At 34.0% G+C, this 20,000-nt stretch overlaps 2 protein-coding genes across 2 annotated transcripts in view; one reads left to right on the top strand and one right to left on the bottom strand.

Annotated features, from left to right (window-relative positions):
* The first annotated feature begins 2,964 nt into the window (after positions 1–2,964).
* On the top strand, positions 2,965–15,638 carry LOC125039482 (DNA polymerase delta catalytic subunit-like). The gene is given in 26 exon segments (XM_047633483.1): positions 2,965–3,098; positions 3,755–3,823; positions 3,993–4,086; positions 4,301–4,421; positions 4,604–4,776; positions 4,889–5,154; positions 5,406–5,508; positions 5,664–5,772; positions 6,095–6,121; positions 6,751–6,917; positions 7,212–7,357; positions 7,636–7,735; positions 8,134–8,270; positions 8,760–8,925; positions 9,168–9,376; positions 9,666–9,825; positions 10,038–10,139; positions 11,813–11,908; positions 12,436–12,537; positions 12,539–12,574; positions 12,938–13,110; positions 13,381–13,636; positions 13,771–13,900; positions 14,164–14,303; positions 15,007–15,134; positions 15,401–15,638. Coding segments are annotated over 26 exon segments (3,315 nt in total). The 5' UTR covers positions 2,965–3,090; the 3' UTR covers positions 15,498–15,638.
* A 2,628-nt stretch (positions 15,639–18,266) lies between these two features.
* The window catches only part of LOC125039490 (apoptosis-resistant E3 ubiquitin protein ligase 1-like), a 12,079-nt gene continuing 10,345 nt past the window's right edge, over positions 18,267–20,000 (bottom strand). Inside the window, exons 9-11 of the mRNA XM_047633495.1 lie at positions 19,828–19,954; positions 19,550–19,685; positions 18,267–19,001 (exon numbers count right to left, since the gene is read on the bottom strand). Of these exons, the coding sequence (XP_047489451.1) occupies positions 18,899–19,001; positions 19,550–19,685; positions 19,828–19,954 (366 nt within the window). The 3' untranslated portion in view covers positions 18,267–18,898. The remainder of the gene's footprint in view (positions 19,002–19,549; positions 19,686–19,827; positions 19,955–20,000) is intronic.

Here is a 20,000-nt window from a genome sequence, read left to right as displayed (position 1 = left end):
TTCCTTCCTCAAACGCATACGTATCCTTCACTTAATCTAATCCCTCTTTTCTTAACCGTACCTTAACCCATTCACTCATCGCTTCCTGAACCCATCTTTACCTTTTGGAGTACTACTCTAGACTGTTGACGTATAGCAACCAATCACTAATTCAACTCCCTTCCTTACCCTTTCTAATACTATACCTACCTATAGTGCTACATGATCTTAGATGTCTAGCATATTTAGTTTTTAGTTTTAACCATTTTAACCATTAACGATAATAATAGTAATTATGATAATAATGATAATAATTATAATAATTATAATGATAGTAATAGTAATAGTAGTCATACTACTACTATTACCACTACAACTAATAATGACATCAACAAAAATGATGATGAAAATGATGATGATGATGATGATGATAATAATGATAATAATAATAATAGTAGTAGTAGTCATACAACTACTACCACTACAACTAATAATAACAACAACAATGATTATGATGATGATGATGATGATGATGATGATAATGATAATAATAATAATGATGATGATGATGATGATAATGATAATAATGATAATGATAATAATGATAATAATAATAATCATAATATTTATAATAATAATAACAATAATGATGATGATAATAATAATGATAATGACAATAACAGTAATAATAATAATAATGACAATAACAGTAATAATAATGATAATGACAATAACAGTAATAATAATTATTATCATAACAAATAATAATAACAATAATAGTAATAATAATGATAATAACAATAACAAAAACAGCAATAATAATAATCATAACGATAACAATAATGATGATGAAAAAATAATAATGATAACAATAATAACAATGATTAATAATAATACTGATCCTGCCCAAAAATCAACAATTTTAGCCCCGTCTCCCCCCGGCACAAAGGCGCGCGCGGGAAGGACTTCGGAAAGTAAACAAACGAGAGAGAATCCACCAAAGCTGTTATATTTTCGTGAATTTTGAAGGTAATATGTCCCTGTTATCTTGTAAGTTGGTGTCTGAGGGTGAGATTGAATTGCTTGCTGCGATTTTTTTATGTTTAGAGATTGGTTTAAGGGTTATTTTGTTTGTATATGGGGATGGAGGTGTGAAGGCGAATTCGGGTCATTAATATTGCAAAGGTTTTGTGTTCTTTTAAGTTGCGTAATGTTGCATGTATTTGAGATGTGCAGGAAAGTCTGAAATATAAACAGGGATTAATATTTCGAATTTTTATTTTCTATCATTCTTGGGTACGAAAGACATCGAATTTTACCGGCAATAGTCTCGGTAATTTCCTTATTTTAGTTACTTTAGCCATTCTTTATAACCTGCAATAGCCAATAACAACGAATTAAAACCAAAATGAATCCTGTTTGTATTCCAAATGTCGTGAGAATATCTCCAAATGGTTTCCGTTTCTTCTGTGTATTTCTCTTCATCGTTAATACATATTCTCTCATATTTATTACGTTTTTCTTGTTATCTTTTTATTATTTTATCCTTTTTATACCTCCTTTTTTTTTCAATTGCCTTTGTGTCGATTGGCTTTGATTCTGACAAGATTTTGGTATCGGTTGTTTCCTTCAGCTTCTAAAGACAAGGCAAGTAATATAGGCCTATTGAAGCGACAGAGGGAATGGATCTTTAAAACTTCTCTTCTATGAACTTCCATCACATATAAAAGATACTAGAGTTATTTGACACGTGAGAAATGAAACTTGCCGTATTTTATGCATTTATCATTTCTTTCTCTTAACCCAATGCCATGGAAAAAATGCTGTGCTCATTTTTTTCTTTATTTTTTTTTTTCTTTTTGTGAAATTTTAATGCTATTGCTTAGCCACAAAAGAGTAGACCTTGCATGAAGAGACTTTTCTTTTTTTTTAGGCAGTGTAAGTCTAGTTTTTTTTTTTCATTTTTTGTACGACAATCTTAAGTCAAAATCATGTATCAAAGCCAAAACTGCAGTTTGATTAATGTGTAATTGAGTCACTTATACAAGTTATATGAATAGAATAAATGGAGATAAAAATGTGGGATGTGATATTAACAAAAGAAGTTATATAAAAGAAATGAAAGAAATGAATGTGATCTCATGTTACTAGTGAATCAATGGAATTTTTAAATAATTCTTGATGAATGAGGGTTATTACATTATGTGCTCATTCATAAAACTACACATACAAATATTGTTATTATTAGAATTGGGTTGAAGATAAGCTCTTTCCTTAATTGGCAGTAAAAGATAAATGTAATGGACAATTGTTGCATATTATGTATAATTTTCTGTGTGATAATTGATTATGATGTGGCTGTAGGTATATAGGTGTTAGGAGATTTTTTGTTATTATAATTGTTGTTTATTTATTTATTTATTTATTTAATTATTATACTTATTTATCATTTATTGATATAGTTTTAATAATTATTTTTTCATTGGTACAGTTTACACGCTTCACTTGTAATTTCAGGAATTGCCATGTTTTCTTCCATTGTTGAGAGACATTTAAACTCTTCTTAAAATGTTCATTTGGATCTCATCTAAGGAGGAGACATAATACTGAATTTTGCAACTGCTATCATTGATGGATTGCAATTATTAGAGCAGCAATTCAGCAAAACTTTTTCATGTAAAGAGCTAACATAAAGTACTTACATGTACTGTTTGTCAATAGCACTCAGCTTTGAACATTCTGGTTGTACTGTAAGAACAATATTTTTAAGGAAAGTGTCAACAGGTTCATTACAAATCAAAGAGGTTTTGCTCACTAATGGGTCTGCAGATTACCATATTACCTGAATGTAATCACAATCTTTGTAAAAATAAATGTATATCTTATCTGGTACTTTTCTAGTGATTTAATAATCTTGAATTTCTGGTTGGACACAGATAAGATTTTCTTTTATCACTATGCAACTTTCTCCTTATCTCATGAGCAAAACATGTAACACGTTGCAGTTAACGGAAATGAGTGAAGTGTAGTATTTACTGTTGATGCTTTCTTGCGAGAACAATCAGTGGTCATGCAAAAAAGGGAAATACTGTAAAAAGATCTGTGAAGATAATGCATCGGTGAGAAAGTGTGGGATTATCTATTTATTCATTTATTTATCTTGTGTTTAAAAAAAAGAATGTGTCATAGGAATATTATTTGACAGATTTGTCAAGTGGAACCATTGCTTTTGTGAGTGTGTGTGTGTGTGTGTGTGTGTGTGTGTGTGTGTGTGTGTGTGTGTGTGTGTGTGTTTGTGTGTGAGTGTGTGTGAGTGTGTGTGTGAGTGTGTGTGAGTGTGTGTGAGTGTGTGTGTGAGTGTGTGTGAGTGTGTGTGAGTGTGTGTGTGTGTGAGTGTGTGTGAGTGTGTGTGAGTGTGTGTGTGAGTGTGTGTGTGAGTGTGTGTGTGAGTGTGTGTGTGAGTGTGTGTGTGAGTGTGTGTGTGAGTGTGTGTGTGAGTGTGTGTGTGAGTGTGTGTGTGTGTGTGTGAGTGTGTGTGTGTGTGAGTGTGTGTGTGTGTGTGTGTGTGTGTGTGTGTGTGTGTGTGTGTGTGTGTGTGTGTGTGTGTGTGTGTGTGTGTGTGTGTGTGTGTGTGAGTGAGTGAGTGAGTGTGAGTGTGTGTGTGTGCATGTAAATACATGTACATGTATTTGCATAATTCTATAAGTAGAATTATGCTCAATTAGTAGCAGTAATTCTTCTTGAACTTAGTTCTGAAAGTCTTGATGCATTTTAGGTTGGTGAAGATGGATCAGAAGCGACCCCATCCAAATGGGGGTAAAGCGGGACCACCCAAAAAGATAAGGTAGGGATGGTCAGTGTTTTTCTTTGGTATCCAAGTGGGGGCATTTAGTGTGTCCATTTCTTATTGTCATTTGAAAACTGATGATTGATCATTCATGTCTTATTCATTAAAATTATCCTTTTTTTAATGAAACAGAAAACCAATAATGGTTTTGTGTTCTTTATTTTAGAGGAGATGAAGATGACGATATGGACTTCGATGATGAATTCCCTGATGACTATGACATGGAACAGTTTGATGAACAAGATTTCACAGATGCACCGGTAAGAATAACTTTGTTCCGATTTATGTGAAGTCAAAATGTATTTCCGTACTGTAATATAGTTTATTTATTTATTTATTTTATTCTTATTTATATATTTATTATTTATTTATTTTATATATTTTTTTCTTTTCTTATATATTTTTGCTGTTTCTTTAGATCAGCTGTGATGGTTATTTAATGATTAGCCATATCTGATCTCAATTATACCATAGGGAGTGAAAGTTGTTGACGATGAGAAAGCAGACAGCTCTTGGGGTCGCCCTCCACTTCCCTCAATTAACCCTGCGACGGAGAATCTGGTTTTCCAACAGATTGATATTGATCATTATATTGGTGAGGTTTGATAGAGTTGTAGGTAGTAAAAGATATGTTTGTATGCTTTAGTTTTGATATGAAATATATTAAATTTTTATGCTGCATGTAGTTGGATGTTGAATTTTATGAAATATCAAACATTTTTAAAAGTTTATTTTTTATCTACCATTTTCCTTTTATTCCCTTTTTGTATTTTAAAGGACCACCTTGTGAGGGAATGCCAGGGCAGCAGGCAGGTAGAGTGCCCATCATGAGGATGTTTGGTGTCAATGACAATGGGAACTCCATCTGCTGTCATGTGCATGGCTTCTCTCCCTACTTGTATGTCACCTGCCCACCCATCTTCAAGGAGTCGCACCTGGGAGCATTTAAAGTGGGTATTTATGTTATTTTGAAATGAGATTAATTGCTTTTGATTTCAAGTCAAAGATTAAACTTCATACCCCATACACGGCTTACTAAACCCAGAAAATATCCCATCACAGGATGCCCTCAACCGAGTGATGATCGCCGACATGAAATCAAACAAGGAAAACATCACTGATGCTGTCCTTACAGTCGACCTGACCAAAAAGGAGAGCATCTATGGTTTCCATGGCAACAAGAAAGTAAACTTCCTGAAGATCACTTTAGCCTTGCCCAGACTTATAGCTGCAGCAAAGAGACTCCTTGGCGAGGGGAAGGTTTTCGTGTCGGACATCGGAACTCCAGCTTATGAAGCCTATGAGTCCAATATCGATTTTGAAATCAGGTGTGAATATACGGTCTGCTTTCATAAGGCATTACTTTTGTGTTATGTAGTTTAGTTTTGAGATGTCTAGGTATTAATATTCTTATTGTCAAAAACATAATAAAGTGTTTTTAAAAGTGATATACAAAGCAGATTGTCATGAATTAGAATGATGGAACTTGCACTTTCTTCCTCCTTTGTCTGTTTTATGTATACCTATCATACTTTCAGATACGTTTTTTGTGTAAGTGCAAATATAACCTACATTTCAGGTTCATGGTTGACACACATGTAGTAGGTTGCAGTTGGATAGAGCTGCCAGCAGGCTCTTGGTCAATAAGGAAGGACAGGCTGGACACTCGCTGCCAACTAGAGGTATTGTTTTGAATCATGTAATCATATATATGCAATAGCTTTTATTCTGCAATAAATTCTTAGGCTGCTGGATGTTATGTATGAGAGACAGAGTTGTATGTATTCCTAAAAATATCTCAATTTTTGTTGGCTGACAAATCTCCTCATTTTTCCAGGTGGATGTGGCCTGGAACAAATTTATATCTCACGCTCCTGAGGGTGAATGGGCCAGGGTGGCACCTTTTAGAATCCTCTCATTTGACATAGAATGTGCAGGACGTAAAGGTAATACATCCTAGTTGGTATGAGATTTTTATAATGTAGAGTTGAAGTAATTTCCTGTGTAGTTTATCTTTCTTAAAGAACATTTCAGTAGTGTTTTTGGCAATTTTGACTGAAGACTTTGAGTAGCAAGTCTGTTCATGATTCCTTATTTTTTACTTTTTTGATGTTTGCAATTTACTGTTACACAGATTGTTTAGAAATTAATTAATGGAAAAGGATGTTTAAAATAGATGTTATAAAATTATTTTAAAGTGAATGTCCTGAAGTTTATCCCCTTACCTTAATAGCTGTTTCTATTAACAAGTTTTTATTTTCTTCCAAGTCTATGAGAAAAATGGGAAGTACCATTGTAAGTAGAGAGTTATAAAAAAAATATTTTGGTTGTGTGTGTGCACTGTTTTGTCATGACATCAGCTGAAAGTTCTGTGGTGCAAAAAGAACATTTTGTCAAATTTATGTTGACATGTTTTATGTGTTAATTTTATCTAAGATATTGTTGTCCCTTAACATCATTGGTGTTATAGGAGTGCTTGCTAAATTCCATGGAATCTGTGATGTGTATATAATACACTGAAGCATTGGTTTACTTTGGAGAGGTTACCATATTACTTGTAATGTGATTGTATGAATTAACTGATCCAAGTTAGGAAGACTAACAGTTTGATTTTTTGAATTTTGAAGGGAAAAAAAAAGATTTTGTGATTAGTTAAGATTTATTGATTTTTGCAGTATTTATAAAGAGTGCAGGAGGAAGGACTTTCAAATGATATGATAATTTAATCCTTGAATAAGATATGTTTGTTTTGTTATGGGTTGCTTGTGATATCAGTTTTGTTGTTGATGTTTCCATAGCATGAACATAGCTGAAATATCCAGACATTGCATTACCTATATCAATAAATTAAAATAATCATGATAAGATATTATATAGACCTTCAAATTTTAACCACGCACTGACACAAACTTGGACCTTTTTAGGTGTGTTCCCAGAGCCGGACAAGGACCCCGTGATTCAGATCGGCAACATGGTGATAAGACAGGGAGAAGCTGAGCCGTTTATAAAGACTATATTTACTCTGAAGCTATGTGCTCCTATTGTGGGCTCGAAAGTCAAGTCTTACAACGTAGAGAAGGAAATGCTAGATGTAAGTTTTCATATTGTTATTATTATTATTAATATTATTATTATTGTTGTTGTTGTTGTTGTTGTATCTTGTTCTGCTTCTTTTTTTTTTTTTTTTTTTTTTTTAGTTGGGTCTAAACTAGCTTTATTTGTGGTATGAGGTATAATAATGATGGATTAAATTTGTAGCAATGAATAGGATTTTAAAATACAAGTGAACAGATGTATAAAACACTGATAAGATGTGAGAAACTAATTCAAAACAAAAGAATGATAAATGCAGTTCCAAATGTTTTATCTGTCATTTGTTCTACAGGAATGGGCAAAATTTGTAAGGACTGTTGATCCAGACATCATGACAGGCTACAACATCAACAATTTTGACATGCCTTATCTGCTCAATCGGGCAAATCACCTGAAATCTGAGAAGTTCTCCTTCCTCGGCAGAATCAAAAGCATCAGGTGCGTGTGACAATAATTTACCTTCATCATTACAGTTGCTTTTTCTTTTGGTTCCTTTTTTAAATTTTGGGAATTGAAGGAATATTGCAGCTTTATAAATGGCTAGATTGATCTTATTATATTACTTTAGTCATTCTAGACTAAATATATATCACGCCAGTCATGTATGGCATTTCTGACACATGCCGATAGTGAAAGAATTTTTATAGTTGGTAACACCACAAACATATGAGTAGTTCCTATCATATAGTAATACTGTATATATGTGCATATTTCAGGTCTGTGATCAAAGAGTCAGTGCTACAGAGTAAACAGATGGGAAGAAGGGAAAACAAGTCCATCAACACAGAAGGAAGATGTCAGTTTGATCTTCTCATCGTAAGTTGCCTTTGTTGTGCTATGGTTGACTTGCTTTGTTGCTTTTGCACTTTTAGAGACCATGGATAAGAATGACTATGTATTTGATACTCTTGAGAAAGTTATTTGATATGAAGGTCATATCATCCTCAAGACCAATTTAGGTCAAAGGCTATATAATATGTTCTTCACATAGTAGTGGTGCTCTCTGTTATGGGAATGATGTATTTTATGCCTTGTAAGGAGGTCCAAAGAAACATGCATTTAGACTGATGAATAATTTTGTTGTTAATGGCTGTATTTCTGATGCCTGAGTGGATTAATATTAAAGTGTTGGAGGATTATTGCTTGTTTTGGTCAGTGCTGACCAGATTTTTCACATAGCAAAGGAATACTAAAGAGACGACTTCATTCCACAGGTTTTGGTACGAGATTACAAGCTCAGGTCCTACACCCTGAATGCTGTGTCCTACCATTTTCTACAAGAACAGAAGGAAGATGTCCACCATTCCATCATCTCTGAGCTTCAGGATGGCAATCCACAGACACGCAGAAGGTACACCCGTAATGCTACTTTTTGATCCTTAATAAAGAGTTATTAGTATGAAGGAAAGATGATGTTTAATGTTTGTTGCTGCTGAAAAATTCAAAACATGCTCAGTATTTTTTCTTAGTCTTGTCATTTATAAAAAGGAAAATAGAGTTATAAATGATACTAAAATCTGGTAATATAGTGTGGGTAGTTTGAAATTTCATTCAAGTTTTAGAAGAACTGCAACTGTAGTATGTGCTTTTTATTAGTTTTATTATTAGTTGTACTTTTTCTTTGCAGATAGGGAAGTTGAGATATATTTGAACTACATATGTCAAGTCAAATGTTTAGTGAATATTTAAGGGAATCTTAATACACGATTTTTAGTATGTTGTGACTGACTTTCTTTGTGATTTGTATTTTGAACCGTTTTTTTACAGATTTTTGTCTTTTTCACTTCTGGTCAGATTTTTGTGAAGGTGTAATCCTACTCTTTAATCTTTCTCAATGCAGATTAGCCATATACTGCCTGAAAGATGCCCTCCTTCCCTTGCGTCTGCTGGATAAACTCATGTGCATCATCAACTACATGGAGATGGCACGTGTGACAGGAGTCCCCCTCTCGTACCTCCTCACCCGTGGCCAGCAGATTAAAGTCGTGTCACAGCTGCTGAGAAAGGTAGATGTTCACGTTGGGATAGTTAGGTGAAAGATAGATAATGGCATGTATATAGTGAGAAGGAGTTGACTGAATTGTTTGCTCATAGAATGCAGAATTATATGATAAATCTGACATTTAATTTTTGAGATTTGACTTTCTATCTACATCATTTATATTTAATGTATAAACAATAGTTTGTTTTGGCAAATTTATTACTTTAAAGGAAGGCAAATATTAATTATTGCCATATTTGCACTTAGGCAGCGGAACAAGACCTCGTCCTCCCAGTCCACAAGAGTGCAGGAGATGATGAGTATGAAGGAGCGACCGTCATTGAACCCCGCAGAGGCTACTATAACGTTCCCATTGCGACCCTTGATTTCTCCTCTCTGTATCCGTCCATCATGATGGCTCACAACCTGTGCTACACGACTCTCTTGTCTAGTCCCGCTAAGGCTACTGAGTTAGGGTGAGTTGTATAGATGATTTTATTGATGTTCAATAGAGTGTGCATTTTAGATGTTTGTGAACATTGATATGTTTTCGGGAAGGCAGTGTTAAAGTGATGGGTGTATATTTTTTCAGAAAGTAGTTACCAGGTGGCCCTTTCTACAATTGTTTTATTTAATTTTCTTATTTATTTATTTATTTACTTATTTTTTATTATTAATTTTTTTTTCTCTCAAACCCTTAAAAATGATAGCTTCTGTAAAGTTATTTATAACCCTATTTTAGAGTATGTTACTGAATTCTTTCAGACTCGAAAGTGATGAGTTCATCAAAACTCCATCAGGAAATTACTTTGTAAAATCTACCAAGAGGAAAGGGTTGCTGCCTGAAATTCTGGAGTCCCTTTTGGCAGCAAGGAAGAAGGCCAAAAATGACCTGAAGAAGGAGACTGATCCCTTGAGAAAGAAGGTGAGGGAAGTCTAAGCTTTTGTGATACTCTTAGATATATATATATATATATATATATATATATATATATATATATATATATTATTTACATTATTCTTGTATTAGGAGATAGGAGAAAGGGAGGGACTTCAATGATATAGGCTTATAATGTATTTATCTCATTTGATAGAGATTCCTTTTATGTTTCTCATGCACAAATGTTTTCCCCACAGGTGCTGGATGGTCGTCAATTGGCCCTGAAGATATCCGCCAACTCTGTGTATGGTTTCACAGGGGCTCAAGTCGGCAAACTGCCATGCTTGGAAATTTCTCAGGTAATTAAGAAAGAATCAATGAAAATTAACTAGCTGAAGGATTACTCCATAGATTTGGCTTGTGTTAAGGAAAATAGCCAATGTTACCCATTAGTCCATCATAAATTATAACACAACCAAGAGTAACTTGTCAAAGTACCATTGTCTGTCTTAAAAAAATAAATAAATAAGTATAAAGTAAGTAAATAACATCTCATATCAGTAAGGAGAAGGTAACTAATGTTATGTACTTTTAGTCTCATTTTTTAAGTGGAAAAAAGCTGAAGGTTTTAAATTTTTGATTTTTTTTTTTTTATCAGTTATTAACTAGCTAGAGTCGAATTTAGGAATTGAAATCCAGGAGACATGCAAACAGTTATATTCCCAGAAATACTGAACAGAATTGATGGAGCTTCCAGGGTTAAAGATACAGTTTACTCTACTATTAACCCCAGGTTACTCCACTGCAATCATATGGCCCAAAATCAAGTGGTAGCTCTGCTGGGTTTGCAGTTTATAGGCTCAATGCAAGAAAAGTGAAATTAAGTAACATTTTGTTTTAAAAAATTAATTATATTCAATTTCCTCTAATACAACCTGCGCTGCTAATCATGGAAGGCAGGAATAGGAAGCTGAGCATGGAAATGGTGTCTTCCCTGGAGTTGGCACTTTCTTAGCCATGGCTCATGAACACTACTTTTGACACTTTATCGATGGGAATAATGTTAAAGCCCCTTTCTAAATGCCAGACAAGTCTAATCACCCTCCAAGAGGTCTTTCCCATCCTGGCCTTCAGCTGAAACTCTCACAATGGTGTTCACGTCACCTGACCCACAACCAGATTTTCCCGTGATGGCACATACAAGTCACCTGCCCCTCAAGACAAATTTTTTCATGATGTGACGATCACGATATCTGGATCTTAGGGGATAGGAGTGGACTTGGTGCCAGGGGACTGTATCCACAGTGCTTACGACCACTTTTAGAAAGACTCACTGGTGGCTGGAAAGAAAGATATGTAGTCTCAGAATAGCCAAATGAGACAAGTGCATCATTCTTGCACCATTCTTTCCACAGTACTTAAAAGTCATTAAATGCACAGAGAAATACCCCCAGAAAAGCAAGGACTCCTCATCAAGTCTGGAAAAGCCCTTCCCTCATCAATGTTTAAAGAAAGAAACATAAAAATGAACCTTCTGTCTGTGATTCTGAAAATGACTTTGCAGATGAGCCAGAAGTATTCTATAATCTAGAATATTATATGATTTTGTAATAGATATTGTACTGAGTGAAAAAGGTCCATATTGAAGATATTGACTATTATTTGTGAAAAAACTGCTCTAATGAAAGAAGTTGTCATATATTATCAACTACAAGGCAGCAACAGTGAGAAATTAGTACCAAATCAAAGGAGTAGGTAACCCAGTTAATTTCAGAATTGAATATTTACATTTTAATTTTAATTCTAATTCTAATTCTAATTTGATTTTTTTTATTTATTTATCTATTTTTTTTATTTTTGTACCCAAATAATTTTTCCCCCAGGCACCTTTGCAATAACAATTTACTTTCAGCAGTATAACATTGAATGTCAAAACTAATCAATTGTAAACAAGACGATGGAATATAATTAGCTCTGCATAATGTAAGGAGCCTAAATAGCATTTTTAGTAATGATATGATTTCCTTGGCAGAGTGTAACATCCTTTGGACGAATGATGATTGCGTTCACAAAGGAACAGGTCGAGGAGAAATACACTTTGGAGAATAATTATCCAAGTAACGCAGAGGTCAGTGGACTCGAGTATGTTTGTGGTTGGTTGAGTGATGTCGGTCCTTTTTATGATGTTATTTGGTATAGAGTATCGGTAGTTTGTTTGTTTCCTTGAAGTTGAGAGCTGGAATGCTCATATGTGTATGGTATATCTTATTATTGATTTGAATCTGTTTCTTAATGATATATATGATTCGTATCAAAGATAAATTATTTGGAATTTCCTTTAAAGAATACCCTTTTGCTATTAAAAGTTTGGTCATGCATTAGATTTTTCTTTATTAGATAATATTAAACTAATAGTAATACTAGAATTAAAAGAATTACTTTTTTTTTTTTTACTAAGATCACAAATTGGAATTAGTTTCATGGTTGTAACAACTACAAAACTTAACATTTATAGTCATTATTATTATTATTATTATTTTTTTTTTTTTTTTTTTTTTTTTTTTTTTTATTAGGAAAACTCCAGGAAAAGGAGTGATGAAAATCCATATATATCCGTTACTTTAATGTCCTATCAAAACCTGTGTCTTGTTTCAGGTCATTTACGGTGACACTGACTCTGTGATGGTGAAGTTTGGTGTGGAGACCGTGGCTGAGGCTATGGAGCTCGGGAAGGAGGCTGCTGCTTATGTCACAGGAAAAGTTCCTTCAGCCAATCAAACTTGAGTTTGAGAAAGTAAGCTCATTGTTGTTGTGTTATTTTCTGACATGTTTAGTGACTGAAGATTATTTTTTATAATTGGAATATCTACAGGATATTGATACACGGAAAATAAACCTATTTATTTTTCACACAATTCTTGGACAACTGCTCTGTACTGTAGAAAGTTTTTAGATTTTCAATTGAAAAACACACAGATACACCAATAATGATCATCTAGTTTATTATTCATAGAATAGTGACTGAAGTGCGTGTGTATCCCAAGTTAGTCTATCAGTGTGAGTGACATGTGTTTACGTTTTAGATGTCGACAGTAAAGTGACTTAACTTTTCCTTCACTTGATATTGTTTGTGTGTGACAGAACCTCCTGCTTTCAGGTTTATTTCCCATATTTGCTGATCAACAAAAAGAGATATGCTGGCTTGTACTTTACTCGGCCAGAGACCCATGACAAGATGGACTGCAAGGGTATTGAGACAGTGCGACGTGATAACGCCCCCATTGTTGCAAACTTGATCAACACTTGCCTTCAGAAGATCTTAATTGACAGGTATGAGGAAATTTTGTAGAAGTTAGTAAAAGTATCTGTACCTAATATATTCCAGGCATGATGTGGGATTCTGAACTATTTTATATATAATTGCTTTTCTTGTCACCAGAAAATAGACATGCCTACAAACAGAATACAGATATACATTAATTTTTATTTGCCCAGTATGAACATGAGATAAGTTTTTATTAACTGTGTAGTGAAAAAAGTAGATAAATACATTTTACATCTTTTAACCCTGAGTCCATTATTATATTTTGAAAAACATAGGAATCCAATGGGAGCAGTAGACTACGCCAAGCAAACGATTTCTGACCTTCTGTGTAACCGTGTGGACATCTCCAACCTCGTCATTACAAAGGAACTGACAAAGACGGAGAAGGAATATGCAGCCAAACAGGCTCACGTAGAACTTGCCAACAAGATGAAGAAGAGAGATCCAGGCACGGCTCCAAAGCTGGGGGATCGAGTTCCTTTTGTGATCATTGCGGGAGCGAAAGGAACACCTGCTTATGAAAAGGCGGAGGTAATTATAGGCATTTGTTGCCTGTTAAGGTACTTTTCTTAATTTAGTGTTTGTGTGTGTGAATGTTCATCTGTCTGTCTTTGTTTTACTTGCTCATCTGTAATTTGTAACATAAACATACTTTTTCCTCACAGGACCCCATTTATGTGTTGGAGAACAGCTTACCCATTGACTACGAATATTACCTGACCAACCAGCTGAGCAAACCCCTTTTGCGAATTTTTGAGCCCATCCTGGGAGAGAAGGCAGAATCACAGCTGCTAAGTAAGTTTTCAATATGTTGATTCCTCATAATATTAATATTCCTTTCAGTATCTGTTCCACTATTATAGTAACTGACCGTAAGTTTATTTGATTAATTTGTGTCTGTGCAAATTGAAATCAGATTTCTGAGTCCATGACCACTGCCATATTAAATCCATTCTATGCCTTGCCGTTCAATATTTTTTTGTTTTTATGGTGTTGACAAAGTAGTTAAGATGATATTTAGGTTCTATATGCTTACACTTTATTAATATCTGTAACAGAGGGAGACCACACCAGATCGAGAATCATAACACACAGCAAAGTTGGAGCCATGGCAAAATTCATCACCAAAAAGGCCTCATGTGTTGGCTGCAAAGTCCCAATTACTTCAGCATCTGAAGCATTATGTAAACATTGCAAGGTAAGTTTCTTATTATTGATGTTAACTCCTTGGCATCAGGGCTTATGTGTGGACATCTGGTTGATATAGACAGCTTTGACACAAAAACAAACACAGTAAAGTGTACACAAAGATGAAAAGGAAAACAGCCACTGTAAGAAATGAATAAAAATCATTACATTTCGAACTCTTCACAAGTTCCTCTTCAGACGAATAAGCCAAAATTTTGGTTTATTCGTCTGAAGAGGAACTCCTGAAGAGTTTGAAATATTACAATTTTTTATTCATTTCTTACTGTGGCCATTTTCCTTTTCATACACAGCTTTGTTCACATCCCACAAACCGGTCCTTTAACCCCACTTCTGTTTGGGCCGTTCTCTCAATGTTTCATCTATATGAGAACACATACACCACTGTCTTTTAAGTTTGGAGCATTTTTAATTCAACCACTGATGCTGCCAGTTGCAGGAAAGTGATAATTTGCTCAAAACTGTATTTAGGATTTATTTGTAATTGTGTAAAATGATAAAGGAGGCGAATACTAACAGTATTTAAATATTTATATGAAATGTTTTCTCTGAATTATTAACTATCAAGTCTTAAAATAAATAAATTCCAGCAAACTAAGGTTATTGTCTGATGATTATTATAGGAAAAGCTCCTCCAATGCTATAATAATCACTACCACAATAATATAAAGTATGACCTATTGTACTCTTCTCAGATGCGGGAGGGTGCGATTTACATGCAGCACATAACATCTTTAGGAGCCTTGGAAGAAAAGTTTGCACGGTTGTGGACACAGTGTCAGCGCTGTCAGGGATCCATCCATGAAGAAGTTATCTGCACAAGGTATGTTTAGTTGTCTTTTTTTTTTTTCTGTTAGTAATGCAAATCCAATAATGTATCCAGAAACTGAAATGCAGCTCTGCCCTAATAAGAAGGGAAACTCAAGAACCTCGAAATCCCTGTGGCAGTGTCACTTTTTTTTTTTTTTTTTTTGGGTGTGATCATTAATTCATAACTTTTATGTGAGTTTGTAGGCACATCTAGTGAGTTTATCTAATATACATGTATATTAGAGTAAAAATCAATTCCTTTATTTTTTCTACCCACAGCCGAGACTGTCCTATTTTTTACATGCGCAAGAAAGTACAGTTGGAGTTGGCTGATCAAGACAAACTGATACAGAGATTTGGGGCTCCTGCGTGGTGAACTGAAGACGTGTCAATAAAAGGTTCAAATATTTCCTTAGTAGTAGAATAAAAAGTGCCTGATAATGAAGTAACTTCAAAACTTTTTTATCAGTTATGTTTGTAAGGGATAGTAATGAAATATAATTTACTTCCAAGTTTATATTTTATAAAGTATTACAAAAAACATGATGTTTTCCTTGAAATCAAATCCTTATTTTACATAAATCAATATACATTATACATATATGGAATATACATTTTATTTACATGACTTTTACATATATGTATACATATGCATATGCATATGTATAAGAGTATACACATACATACAAACATACATATATATATATTCTCATAACAAAAAGAAAAAAAAATACATTGCAGTGCTTTCTGCAATGAAATATAGGCAGTAAAATAAGAGTTCACTTGAGAAGAGCTCTGCAATGATCTCAGGCAGGGATGTGATTCTGCAACAAGTATTTGCAATGAGGTGAATACAAGGCTCTCATGCATTCTATGCAACATTGTAGCATTTTTTTTTTTTTAGCTTTCTTGGTATGAGCTTGTTTGGGCATATTTTACATAAAGTAAGCTAACAGGTCAACCAAGACATTGGCATTATTGCATAATTTGTTATTGTCAACAGTGTGATACAAACACGTAACATGATCAAAAGATAATAACTTCATAATTGGTTAAAACATCTTTTAAGCAGCAGCATTGAATAAACAACAAAAAAGTACAGCTCAGTTTTTCAGATTTAATTTGCAAATGCTGTTTAACATGATTAATGATTCTAACAGGCTTTAGAGTTCATGTCAGCAATGCAGTATCAGTTTCACACACCTACCAACACTAAGCATCTTATGACTAGCATTTCCACTGTTAATCCACATTTTCACAGCCTGAGGTAGTACAAATTGCATATTACATACATATATTTATTTTTCATCTTCACCTGTCCAGTTTTTTTTACCAATTATGTCTCCATCTATAAGTGTAGAACATCTGTGATACTTTTCTATGTAATATGAATGTAATTACTGAATTATGTTCATTTGCTGATGATCTGATGGCATGTGCACATGTTCAATTTTAGTTTATTAACCAAAAGGCCCCAGGAAAATGTTCACTGTAGTATTGTTTTGTGAAAGGTCTCTGCACACAGACGGCTCTACAAGTGCTAAGCCACAAAGGAGTCAATTAGTAGATCTTGTGACCTCACCTCATTTCACTTTTCCTTGAGTTTGCAAGAAAACACTTTCTTTTTTTTACTAATGCTATAAATATCGATGCTGTTACTGTTATAATTATTTTCTTGTTACTGACAATACTAACAGCTCTTAACTGAGTCACTGGCAATTCATAGTGGGCATGGCACATATATACATGCCATTTTTTTTTTACACATAATGGCTATAAGCACATGAACTCAATTATGCCTAGTAACTCACTCCTTGGTAACACCAAAACAAAATTACAATGGACTGCATGTACTTGGCACCAGCGGGTTAAATTTCAATGTATGTGTAAATGACAGAAATCAGAAATCAAATTACATCCATAACCAGTCAATATTCTTTGGACACTTAACAAAATTGTATAATATTCCAACTTATTTACCCAAAATATTACTCAACAAAATTTGTAATAATTAAAATTTCCTTATGATATGAGATTCTTTCTATAGTGAGAAATTTCTCCGGAGCTTTAAAATTTATTAAAGAGCTGTTGCTTAACTGACTGTAAGATCAATACAAGTGAACTACACACAAAAATAATTATACATGTACATAATCTCAAAGTATATAAAATAAAAAAAAATAAAATAAAAGACAGGTTTGCAACTACCCAAGCTTCACTTTCAAACAGATTCAATATACAAAATATAATGGCCTAACATACAGATGTACATATATAAATGTAAATCAGGAAAAAAAAGAAAAAAAAATCTTAATGCCTCCACATTAAAGCATTATTACGTACTCTTCTGAATATGTAGTTTCATATGTAGTTACATTCAGGGCATCATGCAGAAGGGCTACCACCTGCCATTGCTCTATAGATTCTGGGGGTAACTGAACTATATTACTACTATTATTATTATTATTATTATTCCCACATCACAGTGCAGTATTTCGTTGACTGCAATTCATACATGGCAAGGCAATGAGAGTACTATGAACACATTTACTGCTCAAAGAAACAAATATTTACAATCACTGGCAGTTTTAAAATATACGAAGCATATATTCAAATAAGCAAAATTACAAAAGAATTGTATATGTTTTCTAAACAATAAATATCTTAAAGGTGCCATCATGCTTCTTAGAGACAATGACCTAAATGACAGTACCATTCATTAGTTTTGACATGATGCATGACAAACATATCTTTCTTGCTTCTAACAAAAGTGTAGACCTACAAACAAAAAATAGCCTCTGACATCTTTCAGACGACCACTGTAACACAAAACAGCTGCAATTGAATAGACTTTCCTCTGATAAACCTAAATTACATGCTAAAGTAGAGGTGGCATTATTGACTTAACATCCCATTGAACTTGAGATCACATACTCCAGGCTCAAAACTCTTCTAGCATGCACAGGCTTTTTTGATGATTATTTTGATTTGAAGGGTATCTAGAGCTACGAGGCGTGCAGGACTCAAAAAAGAGGTGATACAAACACTTGACTGACAATTGTCTGAATTTCTAAATATGGTTTGTTGCACACTGAAGAGAAGTATGTGGATGCAGTATACACATTCACTTTTTTTTTTCCTTCTCTGTCTATCAACTTAAGATAAGTCTAGGTATTCAAATTCATGTGGAATAACCTGAATTAGGTTTCTGTGCAGATGCTCTAAATTACTGTCTTGGATGGATAAAATACATACTGCTTTCTTTTCATTTTTTTTTTGTTTTTTGTTTTACAATACTGTACTAACCTTACAAGCTTTGGCTGTGTCTTATGAAAAAATAATGATAAAAGAAAGAATGAAAAAATAGTGTCTCTTATGTAACATTTGTTATATATGGGCACCATGAAGATGGGTGAGGAATATAGAGAATTTAGTACTTTTACACCAAATACACACACACACACATACCTTCGCACTGACTTCACTTAGTGGTCCATTGTGATAAAACTTTTTGGTCTTTGGAAATCTTCTTTTTGTAATATTTTCCTCCATTTCTTTTTTTATGAGATTGCCTACAACCCCTGCAATGTTGCCTAGTAATATAATATTGTGACATACAACTGGCATTTTTATATTCAACTAAAGAAATAAAATCCTGAATATTACTGTCAAAGAAATGGTATCTCCATAGAAGCACTTACAGGTTCATGAATCTCCTCTTCAGAATCTTCATGTATGCAATGGACTAATAAAAAGGTAGATCCCTTGTCTTTGGCTCTAAACCATTCCAAAGCCTTCCGATCCTTCTTTGATAGCCAGCAGTAATGCTTTTTCAAACTGCTCATAGCTGTCATAATCTGGCAGACAAAGTTGATTAAAGCTGAAAATAAAACATTGCCATTAATAAAATTCAGTTTCACCTAATTTGAAGAGCATGCATAAATACAAATCTTTAACAATTATTGGGATTATCTAACTTATTTGCATGGAGCTTATGAAGCATTTCAAAATTATGCTGGTACTAAGATAAAACCCCATACAGGAAGAGAAAAGAAGCAAAAGAAATTCATATCCAGATTAATTAAGACAGGCATTCAAGAAACATTATGAACTAGGCCAGCCACACACAAGATCCTAACTTTATTAATTGACATATACTGTATGAACTTTGCTACATCCAAGGATGAAATTGAGCAATTTTAAAGTAACTTGTATGGCACAACAATAAATGGAATAGCTGAAAACCTATTTACAATATAAACATAAATGTTGGAAAACAGTAACTATATACTATCATCTGCCCTTATCAAAAGAGCAAACAAATCTCTAGTAACCCTACTTACACTTGGGAACCCACTTTAAGCATTGCATTCCAATAACTCCCACCCCTCCCTGATGACAACCAAAACAATCTCTGTGAATACCTACCAAGTATGAGCAGTGGGTAGCACACCAAATGTATGAGCAGCTGAGATTTGGAAGCGGGGAGACAGCTGAGCAAATCCACCGGGGGGGAGACGGGAACACCCTGTAGTAAACTGAAGGAGTCGTGCCATCTCCTCCTCTGAAAGAAGAAAGGCTGGTAAGTATAGCACCTTTCCTCTATTCTGTTGACTTGTAATATGATTTTCTAATACTTTCATATACCTTTGTGAAATTATGTGATGCCACTGAAATATATCCTCAAGATTTATTCTCTGACTTACCAGTGAAGTTTGAAACAGCTGTCCAGAACCAGTACAGTACACGTCGAAACTCTGGAGATGATCCATTCACCTCGTGGTTGGCTTTGAAGTCTGCAATGCTGTACTCCTCAATTCCACACATTAGTAACTGAAAAATTCAAGGTTTTGAGTTAGTCTGGCCTGATAATATTGGG

This window comes from Penaeus chinensis, chromosome 3 (assembly GCF_019202785.1).
Source record: "Penaeus chinensis breed Huanghai No. 1 chromosome 3, ASM1920278v2, whole genome shotgun sequence".
NCBI lineage: Eukaryota > Metazoa > Arthropoda > Malacostraca > Decapoda > Penaeidae > Penaeus > Penaeus chinensis.
Note: the sequence above shows the minus strand (reverse complement) of the source record. Positions and strands in the feature narration are given on the sequence as shown.